This window comes from Malus sylvestris, chromosome 3 (genome assembly GCF_916048215.2).
Source record: "Malus sylvestris chromosome 3, drMalSylv7.2, whole genome shotgun sequence".
Taxonomy (NCBI): domain Eukaryota; kingdom Viridiplantae; phylum Streptophyta; class Magnoliopsida; order Rosales; family Rosaceae; genus Malus; species Malus sylvestris.
In genome coordinates this window covers 5,345,889-5,365,059 of record NC_062262.1, presented here as the reverse complement: position 1 = coordinate 5,365,059, position 19,171 = coordinate 5,345,889, and the positions used below count along the sequence as shown (strand labels likewise).

The following is a 19,171-nucleotide window of genomic DNA, read 5'->3' as shown; positions in this document are numbered from 1 at the left end:
GTCTCCGGCCAGTTCCTCCGAACTCATTCTTTCGTTCTCTGAAAACGGTAAGTCATTCCTCTGTTTGGTTGGTGAGAAAATTTTGGAATAAGATAGAAAATTTGTAGGATTTGATATGTTTGGTTAGTGTTCTTTTGAAGAACAAATGTTGAAATACAAATTTGAAACTTGCACTGAACTGAATCTGCCAATCCCTTCACACTGATTTTTTTAGGGTCCTTTCTTTAGCTTAGAATAAATCTTGTGCACAATCCCAATTTTTTTACATACCCATTTGTTGGTTTCTCAATAAAGTTCTGTAGGAATCCAATCAAATATAAACATATATATATATATATATATATGTATATGTATGTATATAGATGGGCAAGATCACAGCCAAGCTCTAAGCTTTACAGTCCACTCCATCCTACTAGATTATTTAGTGCTGGAATTTCTGTGAATTGATTTTTATTTTCCTGTGCTTATTTACTCATGTTTTTTTTTTTAATCTTTGGATATGGTTTTGTTGACTTGTTTTTTATCTGGGACATCTTAGTCCGGCACTAATCTTGTGCTTATTGTTTGTAGATTCTGGAGTTATGAATTGGGTTCAACGAAAGATCTATCTTTACAATGTGACATTTGGGCTCTATATGTTGGATTGGTGGGAGCGTTATCTCTTCAGTATCCTGTGTTTTACCTTATCTTCGCTTCCGTATGTCGGATATTTGTCTCGTTTTGGTTTAGAGAGCACATGAGTTTGCATACTTTCATGAGTGAACTTATTTCCTCGATTGGGTACATTTAAGGTATACAATTTGGAATGTTTGGTAACTATTTTGTTTTTAGTTTCTAGTTTTCATTTTTGTGTTAGATATAGAGGGAAATACATGGGAGAAATGAGGGATATAGAAGAGTGTAGGGAATATGGTGGGAGAGGTGTAGAACAATATGAAAACGAAAAACCATTTCAAGTTGGGTGCACTTTCTAGATTTGGTTTTCATTTTTTTCTTCTTTGTTTCTTCACCTCTCTCTCAACAAACTTCTTCATCCCTCTTTTCCCTCATATCTCAAGTACAAAAAGTGAAAACAAAAAAACGAAACGGTAATCAATTGGGCCCTTAGCATTTTTCTAGCTTATATGAAATTCTTCTTGCCGTTATGATTTGGAAAAGTGCCTCCTCGTTGGCAGTTTCTTAGATCACCATATGCTAAGAACCGACTCAAACTTTTAGATTGTTTGATTGTTTCTACCATACTGTCATATATAAGTACAGTAGAAATTTGTGTTTTTGGTCATCAGCGTCTGGTGCATTGTTATGAATCTTGATAATAGCTGCAAAATGCTTGTTGTGGAAGTAATACTATGAGGATTCAATATTTTTACCATATATCCCACCATTCTTTTTCAAATTTAATTTGGATTTCTCTGCCTTCCTTTCTGCTGTTATATTGCATTTGTCAGTTCCTTAATCTTGACAGATATTTTGGTCGTTGTGTTGCTGTGGTTCCTGTGTTACAATGGGTCACGATATTTAATGGAGTTCGGGAAGAGGTAACATTCTAACCTTTGTCTCTTGTCAGATATCATTAGGTGGTAGCATCTTATCATTATGTTCTATTAGACTTCGGACTCTGTACTTGGCTATGATGTCATTGGATGTGATGGTATCACGATCCAATAGATACATGTGGGATTTGAATGCCATCTAAAAGTGAATCGGTTTACGGCTCTTGGTTCAACCTCCTTTGTGACATTGAACTTCTCGAGTTTACGTATCTATTTTGGATAGAAGAACTCTACCCTCTTTCATAATGGGCAGCTTCAAAAATTCTTGAATTAGTTGTTCTAATTGTGTTTTACTTTGAATAGATTATTAGACTTCTTTGTGAATTTTCACTACAAATTTTACACATGACGAGATGCTTGAAGGTAACCATCTGAACATTTTGATTTATATCACTTTCCATTACTGTCCAGGAATTGTTTCAATGTTATGCTAAAACAGTTCTGAGGTTTACTCAAGTATTTTTAGACTTCTTTCACATGCACTTTTCGGGCAATTAAGAAACATACAGACAGAACCATGGAAGGTGAAGTCGCTTATGAAATTCCTAAAAGACAGACTAATTTTGCAGGGTTGTCTTTTTAGTTAGTAGAAAATACCCAAGCATTTGTCCGAGGCATCGACTGAAGGTCCTAGATTATACTCAAAACCTTTAGGACGGCGTTTAGGCTTCCAAAAATAAGAAAACAAATTTTCATTAACAAAAAATAAGAAGTTCCCTAATGGACATCTCCATACAAGTTATTGTTCTTTCTGCTTCTCGGATGTTTACAGACTGATTTCAGTTGAACTGAAAGATTGTAAACTAGCTTTAACTTGTCATTCTGATTTAGTGTCAGGCGTCTATGGTGAGGACTGGATGTAGCGTCGACCTGGAGTGTTCGGATCGATGACTGAGCGATGATTTGAATGCAGCTGCACCACCGTGTGCTACACTCCGTATTAAGATTTGACTTGTGAAGTGTTGATTTTGTGAGAGTAATTGTGCATGTCCTACACCATTTTCTTGTGTTTTAGACTTAAATTTCTGTTAATATAGCAGATAGTTTTACAGTTGATTTGTCGTTAGATGATGTGATTCGTTTTGCTTTCCACTCCTCGAAAGCTTTGTTATTTATTTGTTTTCCCCATCGCTTTGTCCTCCATGTCAGTTTGGCCGAGAGCTAGCTTAATGTTTGTGTTGTTGCACGTTCAAGGTTGAAACTGGCAGAAACTTTTCAAGCACTTTGTGTTGTTTTTTTTCATTTTGGGACGCCTTTAAATGCAAAAAGGCGCCCTTAGTGATCAAGAAAGTTGGCCAAGCGTTTCCAAAAATTGTGTGGTGCTTCGGAGAATAAGATACTCTAAGCTTTTTAACTGTTAGGTCTTGATTTTTTAATCTTTTTAAATAAAGATCTAGCAATTAAAGTTTCATATTCCGGGACATTGTTGGAATTTCAATTTGTGTTTTTGTCAAGAGTTTTCCAAACCGTCTTATTTTTTCGTTTTTCAGCATAAATCCCTACAACTAGACATAAGTAGGTTATTGAAATGCTCTTGAATGAATAATCGTGTGTGATTTTTTGTCAACTTTTGTAACCAAAATCACTTTTGTAACCATAATCGGTTAGTCAAAAGTGAAACGTTGGTGGCCAAACTTGAGACTAGGCAAAATGTTGAAGGACCAAAGTAAGAAGGACCCAAAGTTTGGTGGGGAAATATGAAATCACGTACTTGCCAACCTTGGCCTAGAGTAAACTAGGAATCCGGAACTTCGCTGGATCCTCATTGTGAGGATTTCGAAGATCTATGAATCGTGTCCGTTCATCATACATTGTGCGATCATAAATAATTTTAAATAATTTTATTTAAAATTAAACACAAACAATACCTGATAAAAACTAACTGTACGATGTACGATAAACGCACACAATTCACATATCTACATAATCCTCACTAAAAAGATTCGGAGAGAATCTTGTTGGGTAAACAGTAAACTAGGGCAAGGTAAAAGGGATGAAAAGAATCTGAACCGTTGATCTATAAACTCCCCCCGAGCTCTTCTCCCTTGGTACCCTATATATTCGGGCATCAGAGCAGCCGCTTCCTCCAATCCCAAATTTCAAACCTTCCTTCCTTCTCTCTTAACTTTTTCTGTATTTTTTTCATAATTTTCATTGAAATTGTGTTGCTTTCACCTTTTTTTACAAATCTCTCCCTCAAAACTGCGAATTTGGGGAGATTCAGAACGCTGGAGCACCTATGCTTCCAATAACCCGTTCATAAATTTTCAATCTTTTTTTTTTCAATGAAAAAAAGGCTTTGAATTTCGTATTCAACATGCACTTAACATTCGAACTGGGTGCGTGTTATGCTTTGAGAAGAGCCGAGAAAGATGTTCTCCTAGCTATCTAATGCCACGATTTCTGTGTGGTATTTGGACGTCGGAGGACTAAATCCAACCTTCAGCTCCCTTTCTTTTGTTTTTATACAACTTTATTTTTCTTTACCTTTTACCTCTATCGAAGATTATATTCTAAATCAAACCAAAAAAGATAAAATACCCAGATTTTCATTAAAATTACTGCAGTTTTAATGCAAACAGTGTTCTTTTAGAACCGTGGTGTAGGTTAATCGTGATCATTTACTGGTTGATAGGAGGAGAGAAGCATAATTATTTTTTTGTCATGGAAAATCGGGGGACATAAAACCTAACCACTCTAAAGTCGATTCTAAAGGTCTAAACTTGCAAAACAGAATAACATCAGAAGATTAAAGAAGAAAAATCAAGAAAGTAAGATAAATATGCATACTGTTAAAATGCATGAAATAAACATGTTGGAATAATGGTGTTGGATGACTAGTGAAATTAGGCTAGTCAACTTTCTTGTTCAAAGTTAGGCAAGTTAGGTTTCTTGTTCAAAGTTAGGCAAGTTAGGTTAGTCAAGCAAGATAGGTAAGTTAGGCAAAATTAGGCTTATGATCTTTTTCTTCCCTATATATATGTTTCATCTTGTAATTGTTTCATCAAGCAAATATACATCAAAATTCAATATGGTATCAGAGCTGTGATCTGGGAAAAACCACAAAACACAGCTCTAAAGCAGCCATGAGGTCAACCATTCTAGGCATGGCCTCTCATTCAAAATGGGAAAATCCCAACCACCCGCTCTATCTCCACCACTCGGATCAACCTGGTGCAATCCTCGTACCACAACCATTGGTGGAAGACAACTACAACGCATGGGTTCAATCCATGAGTATGGCCTTAACGGTCAAGAACAAACTTGGTTTTGTTGATGGGACGATCAACAAACCAAGTAAGGATAATTTTGAGGAGCTGCAGCAATGGAATCGCTGCAACAACTTGGTCAAGACATGGCTACTAGGCTCCATGTCAAAGGAGATTTCAGGGAGTGTCATCAACTACAAGGATGCTCGACAAATGTGGACCGATCTGCAGTTGAGGTTCTCACATGTGAATGTAGTTCAGCTGTTCCATGTTAAGAATGAGATCCATGATTGCGTCCAAAGCAATATGAGTGTAAGTTCTTACTTCACTAAACTTAAAAGTTTATGGGATGAACGTGATACTTTGTGTTCCATTCCAGCATGCAGTTGTGGAACAAAGAATGAGATGAACTCATATGTTGAAACTCAGAAAACCATGAAGTTCCTTATGGGACTGAACGAATCGTATGCTACGGTTCGAAGCAATACTCTTCTTCTCGAACCACTGCCTACGGTGAACAAGGCATATGCGTTGGTCCTTCGACATGAACGCCAGGCAGAGGTTTCCAATGGGAAAATCACACAACTAGAAACTGTTGTCTTTGCAGTGAAGAATCTCTCGCGAGAACCTACACCTGAAGACAAGGAGATGCGATGTGGAAAGTGCAATAAAACCAATCACATCACCAAAAATTGTCGTGCACATCTCAAGTGCACTTTTTGCGGATGGAAAGGCCACACCTTCGATTTCTGTCGAAAACGGAAAGCAGCCACAGAGACCGAATCCAATCGTCTTTTTTCTTCAAAGGGGAATCAAGTTTCACAAAGTAACAAGCAAGAGACAGTGCCTAATTTCCCGTTCTCTCAGGAGGACTGCAAGCAAATCCTTCAGATGTTGAACAAGAACAAATCATCATTTGCCAATCAAGTCAGTAATCCTCATAGTCATGAAGAACTTTCAGGTAAAGCCTTCTCTTTTTCATGTAAAGGAACCAAAAGCATTTGGATCCTGGACAGTGGTGCCACGGATCACATAGTTTGCAGTCCTAGTCTCCTTACACACTCACGAGCTGTTGAAAATCATACAGTTGAACTGCCAAATGGTTCCGTTGCCAAAGTCACTCACATTGGACAAGTTGTTTTCTCTCATAATCTTATCCTTGAAAATGTCCTATGTGTGCCGTTCTTTAGGTTGAATTTAATATCTATCAGTAAACTAGCCTATGATTCCTTATATGTCACCATTTTCTTCACCCAATTTTGTGTCATTCAGGACCTTCGCTCGGGGAAGATGATTGGGACAGGAACTGAAAGGGATGGACTTTATTACCTCGACCCATCAAAGAAAGGAACATGCAACAATATTCAAACCGTCTCACCAAAGCTTTGGCACCAACGCCTAGGACACCCATCTCATAAAGCCACTTCGTTATTACCTTTATTTAACAATAAGGCTTGTGATTTGGAAAAATGTTTAATTTGCCCATTGGCCAAACAAACAAGATCACCCTTCCCTTTGAGCTCTATTTCTACCAAATCATGTTTTGAATTATTGCATATTGATATTTGGGGTGGTTATCAAGTTGCTTCTATTTCAGGTGCCAAGTATTTCCTTACCATCGTAGATGACTACACTAGAAGCACTTGGGTTTATTTGATGAAACATAAATCTGACACAAAAGACATTTTAGTTGGATTCATTCAAATGATTGAGACTCAATTCAATACCAAAGTTCAAATCATACGAAGTGACAATGGCCCTGAGTTTAAGCTTGAGCAATTTTATGCTCTCAAAGGCATCATACATCAATCTAGTTGTGTCAACACACCACAACAAAATGGTGTTGCCGAACGTAAACACCGGCATTTGCTCAATGTTGCTCGGGCTTTGCTCTTTCAAGCTTGTTTGCCAAAACGTTTTTGGGGGGATGCAATCTTAACCTCAGCCTACCTCATCAATAGAACACCCACTCCACTTCTCCAAGGTAAAACACCTTACGAAAAACTGTTTCACAAAGCACCTAACTATTCCCATTTAAAGGTTTTCGGTAGTTTATGTTTTGCTTCTACACACGCCCAAAGGCCCTCTAAATTCGACCCTCGTGCAATCCAATGCATTTTTCTTGGGTATCCTTATGGTCAAAAGGGTTATAAATTGTTTGATATAAAACACAATAAGACTTTTGTTTCTAGGGATGTTTTTTTTGAAGATCATTTTCCATTCCAAAATCATACCACTTCCGCTGCCCCATCTCCATCAAACATTACACCCTCACCCATCACGTTTGACTTGACCTCTCCCATTGAGTCGCCCTCAAGCCTTGCACCCGAAGAAATAAACATCACCTCTCCCACACTTGCCAACATCACACCACTCTCATCTCCTTTACCTCCTACAACTCCACCACCAGATACCTTATCACCACCTTCACATACCCTACACTCTTCCCCACCTCCAACCACTCCATCACCAGACCAACCACCTTCACTCCGTCGTAGCAGTCGACCGACCAAAACTTCCACATTTTTGCAGGACTTTCATGTTGAGGTGGCCCTCCCTTCCCGTGTTGCTCCCACATCTTCCACAAGCATGGTCCAGTCATCAGGTACATCTCACCCCATATCTTGTTATTTATCTTATGACCATGTATCCCCCACTCACAAAACCTTTCTCACCACCCTCACCATTATCAAAGAACCCACCAGTTTTTCGCAGGCTGTTCAGGATCCAAAATGGCGTGACGCCATGCAAAAAGAGATTGTTGCCCTTCATGACAATCGCACTTGGACTCTTGTGCCCTTACCACCTCACAAACATCCCATCGGTTGCAAATGGATCTATAAGGTAAAGCTTAAACCTGACGGCAGTGTTGAACGCTACAAAGCTCGTCTCGTTGCTAAAGGCTACAGTCAAATTGAGGGGCTTGATTATCGGGAAACTTTTGCTCCAGTTGCCAAGCTCACCACCGTCCGCGTCCTCCTGAGTATTGCCTCCATACGAGGCTGGCATCTTCATCAACTTGATGTGAACAACGCATTTTTGCATGGTGACTTATACGAGGAGGTTTATATGTCCTTGCCTCCTGGGTTCGGACGAAAGGGGGAGACACGAGTATGCAAATTACACAAATCCATTTATGGTTTAAAACAGGCCTCGAGACAATGGTTTATCAAGTTGTCTAGTGCTCTCAAGACTGCTGGTTTTCATCAATCATGGTCAGATTACTCATTGTTCGTCCGAAACCGTCAAGGCAGTTTCATAGCATTACTTGTGTATGTTGATGACGTGATACTTGCAGGTAACAATTTGAGAGAAATTGAAGAGACTAAACTCTTCCTTTCCCAACATTTTAAACTAAAGGATTTGGGAAAACTCAAATACTTTTTGGGGATAGAAGTTGCAAGATCTAAACAAGGGATTGCCTTGTGCCAACGCAAATATGCGTTGGAAATACTAGAAGATGCTGGGTTCCTTGGTGCGAAGCCCTCACGATTACCAATGGAACCAAACCTGTCCCTTACACAAACTGATGGGACGCTCCTGCATGATCCTTCTTCATACAGGCGACTTGTAGGGAGGCTGATTTACTTAACCATCACGCGGCCTGACCTGACTTATGTGGTTAATATGTTGAGCCAATTCATGGACAAGCCACGACAACCACACCTTGAAGCGGTGCATAAGGTTCTCAGGTACATCAAACAATCTCCTGGACAGGGAATTCTTTTGCCTTCTACAGGTTCACTACAATTACAAGCTTTTTGTGATGCTGATTGGGCTCGGTGTAAAGACACTAGAAGGTCAATAACCGGTTATTGTATCTTCCTTGGACAAGCACCGATATCTTGGAAAACGAAGAAACAAAGCACAATATCTCGTTCTAGTGCAGAGGCAGAATACCGTTCTATGGCTACTACTTGTTGTGAAGTTATATGGCTAAGAAACATTTTGAAGGACTTGCAAGTAAATCATGCACAACCAGTCACAATGTTTTGTGATAATCAAGCTGCCATGCACATTGCTTCGAACCCAGTGTTTCATGAACGAACGAAGCATATAGAGATAGACTGTCACTTAGTACGTGAGAAGATTCAAATGGGAATGGTGCAAACAGCTTACATACGGACCTCGAATCAACCTGCATACTTGTTCACCAAACCACTAAGCTCGGCACAATTTGAGGTCTTAATTAGCAAGTTGGGTGTCATTGACATCCACACTCCAACTTGAGGGGGAGTGTTAAAATGCATGAAATAAACATGTTGGAATAATGGTGTTGGATGACTAGTGAAATTAGGCTAGTCAACTTTCTTGTTCAAAGTTAGGCAAGTTAGGTTTCTTGTTCAAAGTTAGGCAAGTTAGGTTAGTCAAGCAAGATAGGTAAGTTAGGCAAAATTAGGCTTATGATCTTTTTCTTCCCTATATATATGTTTCATCTTGTAATTGTTTCATCAAGCAAATATACATCAAAATTCAATACATACAAACCACCATTGGAGAGGAATAACTTTTTAAATGAAATTACGAACGAACATTGGTTAAAAGTACATATTTGAACAAGAGTGTTGGGTCTGCATATTTAAATTACTAAACTAAGAGCCGTTAGATCAAAAGTTAACGAGATCTAATGGCTTTTATTTGGATGTGTAACTTAAACATGCGCCGGAGAAAAATCATAGTTGCCTCGACACCGTTTTCCAAGGAGCTTATAGGTTTCTCAAAACTGTGTTAGGAGTTCATTCCTAGCTAATGTGTACTGGTGGACTCTGTGTTTGTGGAAATCTGGGGGTTTTGTTTAATGGAGGTTTAATCAAAGAAGGGTAAATTTGGTATAATGGAGGAAAATTTTGATTGTGGTGTGTTTTTACCATATGTGAGGTGTTAATAAAGCAACCGTTAAAGAAATGATTTTTTTATTTTTTTATTTTGACTACAATAGTTGTATATTTATTTAATACCATTACTATCTCACATGAATTGTATCTAACTATCAGATGGCAATTATATAAAATATATGTAAGTATTGTAGCTAATCTTTTTTATTTTTTATTAACGCTTTAAAATAAAAAACACTTGTCTTCATAGTCCAGACTAATAGATAGTCTCTTTTATTGGTTAAAGTGGCACGTAGGAGAAAAAAATAGACTATAAAAGAAAATTTGTTTAAGTTTGTTTGGTCTTGGGCCTGCATATTAACCAAAAGCAGGTGCAAGGCCTTTTTTATCTCTCGGACACATCAATGAGAACGCAACTTACATAGTTTAGAAGTGTATTAAAATGATCAAAAACACTTATGATTAAAATATTTTTGAAACTTATGCTTATATCTCTAAAAGCGTTTCCAGTAATTTTATGGGGCACTTTGAAACAAGCCCATAGTGAACTCAACATTAAGTTACGGCCTATTACAACTTAATGCGAGTAAGATGACATCCCGATGTTAAAATGCATTTGTGAAATCATATTATCACCGGGTCAAAGTCCAGCATAATAAAATCGTCCACACCTAATCACAAAGAACACATCACAATCTAGTGGTATTCAAACTAAACAATTATGCCTAACCCTTAGTGGGGTTTAGGCCACTCTCACACTTTTTAGGCATTCCACAGTAATTTGAGTAAGTGTGATACTTATATATAGGAATCAGGCAATCTGAGTTTGATATTGATAACACTACTGCTACACTAATCTGAGTTCAATATATTAGTATTACAATCATGGGTTTAATATATTGAACCCATGAGTTCAATGTATTGGTATCATATACTCAAATTTTTTGACCAAATATAAGAGTGATTCCTATATAAATTCAATATATTAATATTTCATAAACTTTTTCCGTCCTACCGTGCAAAATTTCAGTGTAGATAATAATTATAAAAAAAAAAATATCAAGAACATGCCGGGAATGTGATGTAACATGAAAATTTTCAAAGATCTATAATTCTATAATGAAGAATGTGAACGGTTTGCTTAGTTTGAAAGAGAAAATTGTCAACGAGTTGTAATTGAGTTGTTTTAGTCCAGCGACAAAGAGTGTATTTAGAACAATGCGTGTAGCAATTTGATTGGGTTATGCTACAAATCAAGATTTTCAAAGTGCGCGGTGGCCCCGTGGCAAATAAAACCACACCAGAAACAAGTGTAAAACCGGAATTTTAAGGTTCGACATGTTGACCGTTAGTAATCGCGCCCAGTTTCCCAACGGTCGTGTCTCAGTCACATCCCAGTCAGCTCCTCCCCACTTCGACGACAACATTGTACGCACGACAAATTTTCAAGTCCCAAGATTCCCAAAAAAAATCAAAGAGAAGGAAAAATTTAAATTTTTTCTTACCTTAGTGCAGCAAGGAGAAGAACATCAACTAGAGACAATTTTTTGCAAAGGCAAGAGAAGAAGAAAGTTAGGAGAGGGGGAACAAATTTCCTTTGGCTTCTCTCTTATTTGTTGGAATTATGATTTTTCTCCAAATTTATTTAATTTGTGCTTAAGGCAGAATTATGAGCCGAGAAAGATGTTCTCCTAGCTATCTAATGCCACGATTTCTGTGTGGTATTTGGACGTCGGAGGACTAAATCCAACCTTCCGCTCCCTTTCTTTTGTTTTTATACAACTTTATTTTTCTTTACCTTTTACCTCTGTCGAACATTTTATTCTAAATCAAACCAAAAAAGATAAAATACCCAGATTTTCATTAAAATTACTGCAGTTTTAATGCAAACAGTGTTCTTTTAGAACTGTGGTGTAGGTTAATCGTGATCATTTGCTGGTTGATAGGAGGAGAGAAGCATAATTATTTTTTTGTCATGGAAAAACAGGGGACATAAAACCTAACCACTCTAAAGTCGATTCTAAAGGTCTAAACTTGCAAAATAGAATAACATCACAAGATTAAAGAAGACAAATCAAGAAAGTAAGATAAATACGCATACAAACCGCCATTGGAGAGGAATAAACGTAACTTTTTAAATGAAATTAAGAACGAACATTGGTTAAAAGTACATATTTGAACAAGAGTGTTGGGTCCGCATATTTAAATTACTAAACTAAGAGCCATTAGATCAAAAGTTAACGAGATCTAATGGCTTTTATTTGGATGTGTAACTTAAACATGCGCCGGAGAAAAATCATAGTTGCCTCGACACCGTTTTCCATGGAGCTTATTCTGCAGGTTTCTCAAAACTGTGTTAGGAGTTCATTCCTAGCTAATGTGTGCTGGTGGACTCTGTGTTTGTGGAAATTTGGGGGTTTTGTTTAATGGAGGTTTAATCGAAGAAGGGTAAATTTGGTATAATGGAAGAAAATTTTGATTGTGGTGTGTTTTTACCATATGTGAGGTGTTAATAAAGCAACCGTTAAAGAAATGATTTTTTTATTTTTTTATTTTGACTACAATAGTTGTATATTTATTTAATACCATTACTATCTCACATGAATTGTATCTAACTATCAGATGACAATTATATAAAATAGGGAGCATTTTTGCTCACCACCATTTAGTGTGGTGTATACTCACCATCCTATTTATCACCGTTAGATGGGTTTAAATATTGAGATTTGTGCTTATCTACTACACGAATCTCGAAATTTAAATTCATTTAACGGTGATAACTAGGGTGGTGAGCATACACCACACTAAATGGTGGTGAGCAAAAATGCTCCAAAAAAAAAAAAAGACTATAAAAGAAAATTTGTTTAAGTTTGTTTGGTCTTGGGCCTGCATATTAACCAAAAGCAGACACGGTGCAAGGCCTTTTTTATCTCTCGTACTCATCAATGCGAGCGCAACTTACATCGTTTAGAAGTGTATTAAAATGATCAAAAACACTTATGATTAAAATATTTTTGAAACTTATGCTTATATCTCCAAAAGCGTTTTCAGTAATTTTATAGGGCACTTTGAAACAAGCCCATAGTGAACTCAATATTAAGTTACGGCCTACTACAACTTAATGCGAGTAAGATGACATCCCGATGTTAAAATGCATTTGTGAAATCATATTATCACCGGGTCAAAGTCCAGCATAATAAAATCATCCACACCTAATCACAAAGAACACATCACAATCTAGTTGTATTCAAACTAAACAATTATGCCTAACCCTTAGTGGGGCTTAGGCCACTCTTCCACTTTTTAGGCATTCCACAGTAATTTGAACAAGCGTGATACCTATATATAAGAATCAGGCAATCTGAGCTTGATATTGATAACACTACTGCTACACTAATCTGAGTTCAATATATTAGTATTACACTCATGAGTTTAATAAACTAAACTCATGAGTTCAATGTATTGGTATCATATGCTCAAATTTTTTGACCAAATATTAGAGTGATTCTTATATAAATTCAATTTATTGATATTTCATAAACTTTTTCTGTTCTACGGTGCAAAATTTCAGTGTAGATAATAATTAAAAAAAATATCAAGAACGTTCCGGGAATGTGATGTAACATGAAAATTTTCAAAGATCTATAATTCTATAATGAAGAATGTGAACGGTTTGCTTAGTTTGAAAGAGAAAATTGTCAACGAGTTGTAATTGAGTGTTGTAGTCCAGCGACAAAGAGTGTATTTAGAACAATACGTGTAGCAATTTGATTGGGTTATGCTGCAAATCAAGATTTTCAAAGTGCGCGGTGGCCCCGTGGCGAATAAAACCACACCAGAAACAAGTGTAAAACCGGAATTTTAAGGTTCGACATGTTGACCGTTAGTAATCGCGCCCAGTATCCCAACGGTCGTGTCTCAGTCACATCCCAGTCAGCTCCTCCCCACTTCGACGACAACTTGTACGCACGACAATTTTTCAAGTCTCTAGATTCCCAAAAAATTCAAAGAGAAGGAAAATTTTAAATTTTTTCTTACCTTAGTGCAGCAAAGAAAAGAACAACAACTAGAGACGACTTTTTGCAAAGGCAAGAGAAGAATAAAGTTAGAGGAGGGGGAACAAATTTCTTCTGGCTTCTCTCTTATTTGTTGGAATTATAATTGTTCTCCAAATTTATTTAAGGCTGAATTAAATAGGTATTGAGGCAATTGGTTTCCTTTTCCTAAAAAAAGTCTATCTCTAAATCAAGAAATGAGATCTAGTTCAAATTGGGAAACAACTCTACAAGCCTATGCAGCTTAGGATTTCTACACCTACTGCCTTTTTCCTACAAGCATCCTAGCAAGTGTGGGGCATTTGTGGAGTCTAAAATAATCTCAAATACTCTGGAGGCGACACGTAGACTTTTGCCCAAGAAAAACAAGAGTGCCCTCATTCAATGGACATGCTTCCCACATACTTCCACGCGCAGCTCACACGTTCGCACCCCTGAAGGTCCTTGTAGATTAATATGACTACCCACAGCTCACCTGCCATTGGCAAAGAAAAGTCAAACCATTAAAGATAATGATTAATTACCCAAATCATATCTTGAATACATTTCTAATTAAATAGTGACTTCATTCAAATAAATAATCCATATTTAAATCAATTAGAGATAATTACTCTATTATCTTACGAGATTATTTCCTATTTAATATCTTGAGAATATTTATCCATAAAATCTTGGCCAATAGGATGCCGCAATAAGTATGGTAAAACCCTAACTCCATGGCCAGCCACTTCCCTATATATACCTCATATTCCACCAAATTTCGTTAACCTTTTGCTACCCCAAAAAGCCCTAAACACTTTACTCTTCTCAAAGAAACTAATTTAGGCATCGGAGATCCATTAGCCTAACTCCCACCTCGTGGGCGCGTGAGGCTTAGGTCCTTGATAAAAGGTGTTGATTGTTTTGCAGGTGCATTTTTGTCAAAGCTAGAGACGGCGGAAATTTACATCGACAACTGCTACATTAGGTTGAGTTCAATATATTAGTATTATACTCATAAGTTTAATATATTGAACTCATGAGTTCAATGTATTGGTATCATATACTCAAAAAATTTTGACCAAATATAAGAGTATGATTCCTATATAAATTCAATATATTGATATTTCATAAATTTTTTCCGTCCTACCGTGCAAAATTTTAGTGTAGATAAGAATATAAAAAAAAAATCAAGAACATGCCGGGAATGTGAAGTAACATGAAAAATTTCAAAGATCTATATTCTATAATGAAGAATGTGAACGGTTTGCTTAGTCTTAAAGAGTCAACGAGTTGTAATTGAGTGTTTTAGTCCAGCAAGAAAGAGTGCATTTTTTTAAGAACAATACGTGGAGCAATTCGATTGGGTTACGTGGAGCAATTCGATTGGGTTATGCAACAAATTAAGATTTTCAAACTATGCGGTGGCATCGTTTCAGTTTCCCAACGATCGTGTCTCATTCACATCCCAGTCTGCTCCTTTCTGATTTTCTCTGGATTCTTTTTGTAAGCATCTAGGGATCCTTAAATCGTATTCGTTCATCATATATCATGCGGTTAAAAATTATTTTAATATTTTTATGTAAAATTAAATATAAATAGTATTTGACGAAAATTAATTGTACAATATACGATAAACAAACATAATTTAAGAATTATTAGAATCCGAAACACGATGCAATATTGTACGTACGAGGATGCGTTCACAACGGTAACTTCGCAGAAGCTCATAAAACCAGCAATGAGGGGAGAGAGGGAGAGCGTGGGGGCCCACACTGGGCGGCTGTACAACTACATGACAGCATTTAGCTTAGTTATTAAGGTGTCAAACACCGTATTGAAATTAAATAACGTGTTTGACCCCTTAAATATCTCTTACTTTTTTATTTTTTTTCACACCGGCACGCGGGCCCTCATCCGATTTGTAGCGGGGCACCCGGTTACGATCGGACGGTTTTGCCCCTGCAGGGTTAAACGCCACTCAACAGTAAAATGCTTGTAAAATTAGACGAAAATAACCAACTATAACAATATCTATAAACAAATTGCTTTGAATATATTCAATTTGGTTAGGTTTTGATGTTGTTATATCCAGTAATCTAGAACCATAATCTGCTTGGATAATATTAATTTAATTTGACTTTCAATACGTATAGAGATCGTTTGAAAGTGCTTTTAAAATGACTGAAAACGTTTTTGAAACCAATTCTTAGTAAAGTGTAAATAAATTTGAAAGAAGTATATAACGGGTGATTCTTGCAAAAAGCATTTCAAATGCATTTTGAAACAAAAAAACATCTTTTTTAAAACTCTTTTAGACATTTTAATAATATTTCCAAACAAACTCATAGTCTTGTTGAAATAAAATAAAATAAATTGTTTTAACATTAAAAATAAACTATTGTCACCAAAAGAACAAGATAGAAAAATTAGTGGTATAACTCATAGAGTGGAGCTAACAAACTATTGTCGACGCTCTAAAATTTTAATTAAGTACTCCTCGCTACTGTAAAATGTACATAATAACTAGTTGGTAGTATTCATTTGTTTAATAAAATATAATTCTAATATTAATAAAAATAAATTAAATTAAAATAACATGTTAACAAGCATCGAACGTAATTAATAACAAATCCAACCTTCTCACTAAATTTTAGAAGAAAATTACTGGGAGTTCGTCGACGTCCAATCTCAAGTAATGACTAAAAGTCAAAGCAAATCCAATGAGGGGTAAAACCGACATTTAAAAAACAGTGACCCAAATCACTGGTCAAAACAGTGTTTAAATATAGCCATGGAGGGCCCCACAAACACGGAAAATGACTGGACCCCACTCCGAGGAGCCCTATATATTCCAAAATTCTCTCCATTTTTTCTCTTCATCCAAAACAAAACGCAGAAAAATCGTAAAAGGAAGAAGAAGAAAAAAAGAACAAACGGCACAATTTTTTAACCGGAAAAACAAAGCCGAAAAGGAGAAACGATATGTCGTGCTCCGTCGCACTGGCTAACTCTCCGGTGTTTTCCCCGCCGTCGTCTCTGTTCTGCAACAAATCCTCCATGATCGCTCCGGCTCCAGAAACCCTGACTTCGGCGTCATCACCGGCGGGATTGGCTTCGTGTTCGTCTCCATCTTCGCCGTCTTCGCCGTTTCGGATTCGGATCCCTAAGCCGCAGAGCGGGTTGTCGTGCTCGGGTCCGGGGTCTCCAGTGTCGCAGCTGAAGAGGAAGAGGCCGGCGAAGCTTTGTATTCCAGTGGTGTCCTCGGGATACGGGACTGCTCCGCCGACGCCGTTAACGGCGGGGAGGCGAGAGGTGGTGGAGTCAGATAGAGAAGGACACTACTACGTGTGTTGCAAGAGAGGGAGGAGAGAGGCTTTGGAGGATCGCTACTCAGCTAGTCTTAATCTTGAAGGTGATTCCAAACAGGTAATTCTAAAGTTGCTCTCTTGTTTTTCTTAATTTGTTTTAATTGTGATTAATTTGTTTTAGTTATTGAGCTGAATTTTGAGAAATTTGAATGCTTTATGTAGAATTTTGGAAAATTTGAAAGCTTTATGTAGAATTGTGAGAAATCAAGTTGGGGTTTTTATATGAACCATAACCAATGTAGTTAATTTTTAATTTATGTTGTATGTTTGAGTTGTTCTAGGGTCTGAATTGATGGAAATTTTAAAAACCTTTTCTGAAATGATGGAATTTGAGGAAAATATATAATATTTTGATCTATTAGAGCACAATCGTGCTTCAGGTTTCGGGACTTTATTGATTTTAGTTAGTCGAATTAGCGGCTTGAGAATTGGAATTCGATATGCTGAAGCTTTTGTTTCTGCAGGCGATTTTCGGTATATTCGATGGGCATGGAGGTGCAAAAGCTGCTGAGTTTGCGGCAGAGAACTTGTCAAAGAACATTTTAGATGAAGTTGCGAGGAGGGGTGGTGATGAAATTGAGGAAGCAGTCAAGCATGGTTATCTGAATACCGACTCTGATTTTCTCAAGGAGGATTTCCGTGGTGGATCATGCTGCGTGACGGCTTTGATCAGGAACGGTAACCTTGTTGTGTCCAATGCTGGCGATTGCCGTGCTGTCTTGAGCAGTGGAGGCGCTGCCGAAGCACTCACATCTGATCATCGGCCATCAAGGGAAGACGAGAAAGCCAGAATTGATAACTTGGTAAGCACTACGTTTCTTTTGTCCAAAATGTTATACATTGAGGTTACTTCAGATTCAAGTTAAACCTTATTCGGATTGTGATTGATGGTTGTAATGAATTTCTTTCTGTAGGGTGGATATGTCGATTTATACCACGGTGTTTGGAGAATTCAGGGATCTCTAGCTGTATCGAGAGGAATTGGCGATAGGCACCTTAAACAATATGTAACTCCAGAGCCAGAGACCAAAGTGCTCAGAATCAAACCCGAACACGAGTTCTTAATTATGGCCTCAGACGGATTATGGGATAAGGTATTTAGTAATCCCGTTATCATAATTTTGCATTTAAATCAATAGAGTTCCATACATACTATTTAGATCAATTAGTTCCACATCAACTAAATCGGATTTTATTCCTTCGTTCCAGGTTAGCAACCAAGAAGCAGTGGATATCGTACGTCCTTCATGCTTAGGCGCTGACGGGCAGCCGTTGGTGGCTTGCAAAAAGCTGATAGAACTATCTACATCCCGAGGCTCTTTCGACGATATTAGCGTGATGGTAGTCCAATTGAGACGCTACTTATGATTTTCGGCTTAACAAGAGGTGGTCCGTCAGAAAGATCAAGGTGTTTGGACTTCAGAGTATCCATGTCTATGCTATATTATTTAACCATTTTATCTGCAATTTGTTTAACACCAATAGAAGATAAATGGCGCTTAGTCATTGATTTGTATAATTGTTGCAGCCTTATTCTTTAATTCTTTGTATAACTTGACTTAGTTCAAGATGTTGATTAATTCATTCTTTTAGAATAATACGACTTGCACATTAGAATGTTACCAACTTTTGTTGCTCCCTGACCTCTTCTCCCTGTTGGTTCGGTACAACGGTTTGTGCTTAAGATTTTGTCTGTGTTTAGATTTTGTTTTGTGTTTAGAATTTTTTTTTTTTTGTCGAAGCGTGTGGTAACCCGCACCTCGAAGGGTTGGACTAGCTGTAGTTGGCCCGGAAAGGTTAAAGGCATATCAGTCCACCCCAAACCACAGTCAAATGCACACATCGTCTCAAATCTTTTAACTAGAGAATCATCCGGAAAGGTTAAAGGAATTTTAGTCGACCTCTAACCACAATCAAATGCACACATCGTCTCAAATCTTTCAACTAGAGAGTCACCTGTATCGTCAATAGTTGATTTGAAATTTGTAAACGATCGTCTTCGTAAATTTTCTAGAGTGTACCTATATTAAGGAAAAACCAAATCCGACTCTTTAACACTTGCCTGCTCGAGCCCCCACTCAGTCTTCTCCCTAATGGACCTAAACTACGCTTACCAACCAAACCACGCCAAGTCCGCTCAACCCGCCACCTCCAACCACCACCCTCCCC

The 19,171-nt window shown here is 37.4% G+C and overlaps 1 protein-coding gene, 1 long non-coding RNA gene and 2 other non-coding genes across 4 annotated transcripts; all 4 read left to right on the top strand.

The window, feature by feature from the left end:
• The first annotated feature begins 3,846 nt into the window (after window positions 1–3,846).
• On the top strand, window positions 3,847–3,990 carry LOC126617542 (small nucleolar RNA snoR136). The gene has a single exon (XR_007621415.1). It is a non-coding gene; the product is annotated as a small nucleolar RNA snoR136 (small nucleolar RNA).
• Window positions 3,991–9,436: 5,446 nt separating this feature from the next.
• On the top strand, window positions 9,437–12,130 carry LOC126614652 (uncharacterized). Its single transcript, XR_007620472.1, has 2 exons — window positions 9,437–9,566; window positions 12,030–12,130. It is a non-coding gene; the product is annotated as an uncharacterized LOC126614652 (long non-coding RNA).
• LOC126617541 (small nucleolar RNA snoR136) lies at window positions 11,214–11,345 on the top strand. Its single transcript, XR_007621414.1, has one exon. It is a non-coding gene; the product is annotated as a small nucleolar RNA snoR136 (small nucleolar RNA).
• Window positions 12,131–16,506: 4,376 nt separating the features above from the next.
• On the top strand, window positions 16,507–18,624 carry LOC126616783 (probable protein phosphatase 2C 25). The gene is made up of 4 exons (XM_050284897.1): window positions 16,507–17,060; window positions 17,467–17,805; window positions 17,917–18,096; window positions 18,212–18,624. Exons 1-4 carry the CDS (start codon window positions 16,617–16,619, stop codon window positions 18,368–18,370), a joined length of 1,122 nt encoding a protein of 373 aa, XP_050140854.1. The 5' UTR covers window positions 16,507–16,616; the 3' UTR covers window positions 18,371–18,624.
• Window positions 18,625–19,171: the final 547 nt, after the last annotated feature.

What these genes read in the sequence shown, in the direction of transcription:
- LOC126616783 (XM_050284897.1), top strand. Translation starts at nt 16,617, where the DNA reads ATGTCGTGCTCCGTCGCACTGGCTAACTCTCCGGTGTTTTCCCCGCCG. An exon ending in TTGAAGGTGATTCCAAACAG is followed by an intron (nt 17,061 to 17,466) that starts GTAATTCTAAAG and finishes TTGTTTCTGCAG; the next exon opens with GCGATTTTCGGTATATTCGA. An exon ending in AAGCCAGAATTGATAACTTG is followed by an intron (nt 17,806 to 17,916) that starts GTAAGCACTACG and finishes TTCTTTCTGTAG; the next exon opens with GGTGGATATGTCGATTTATA.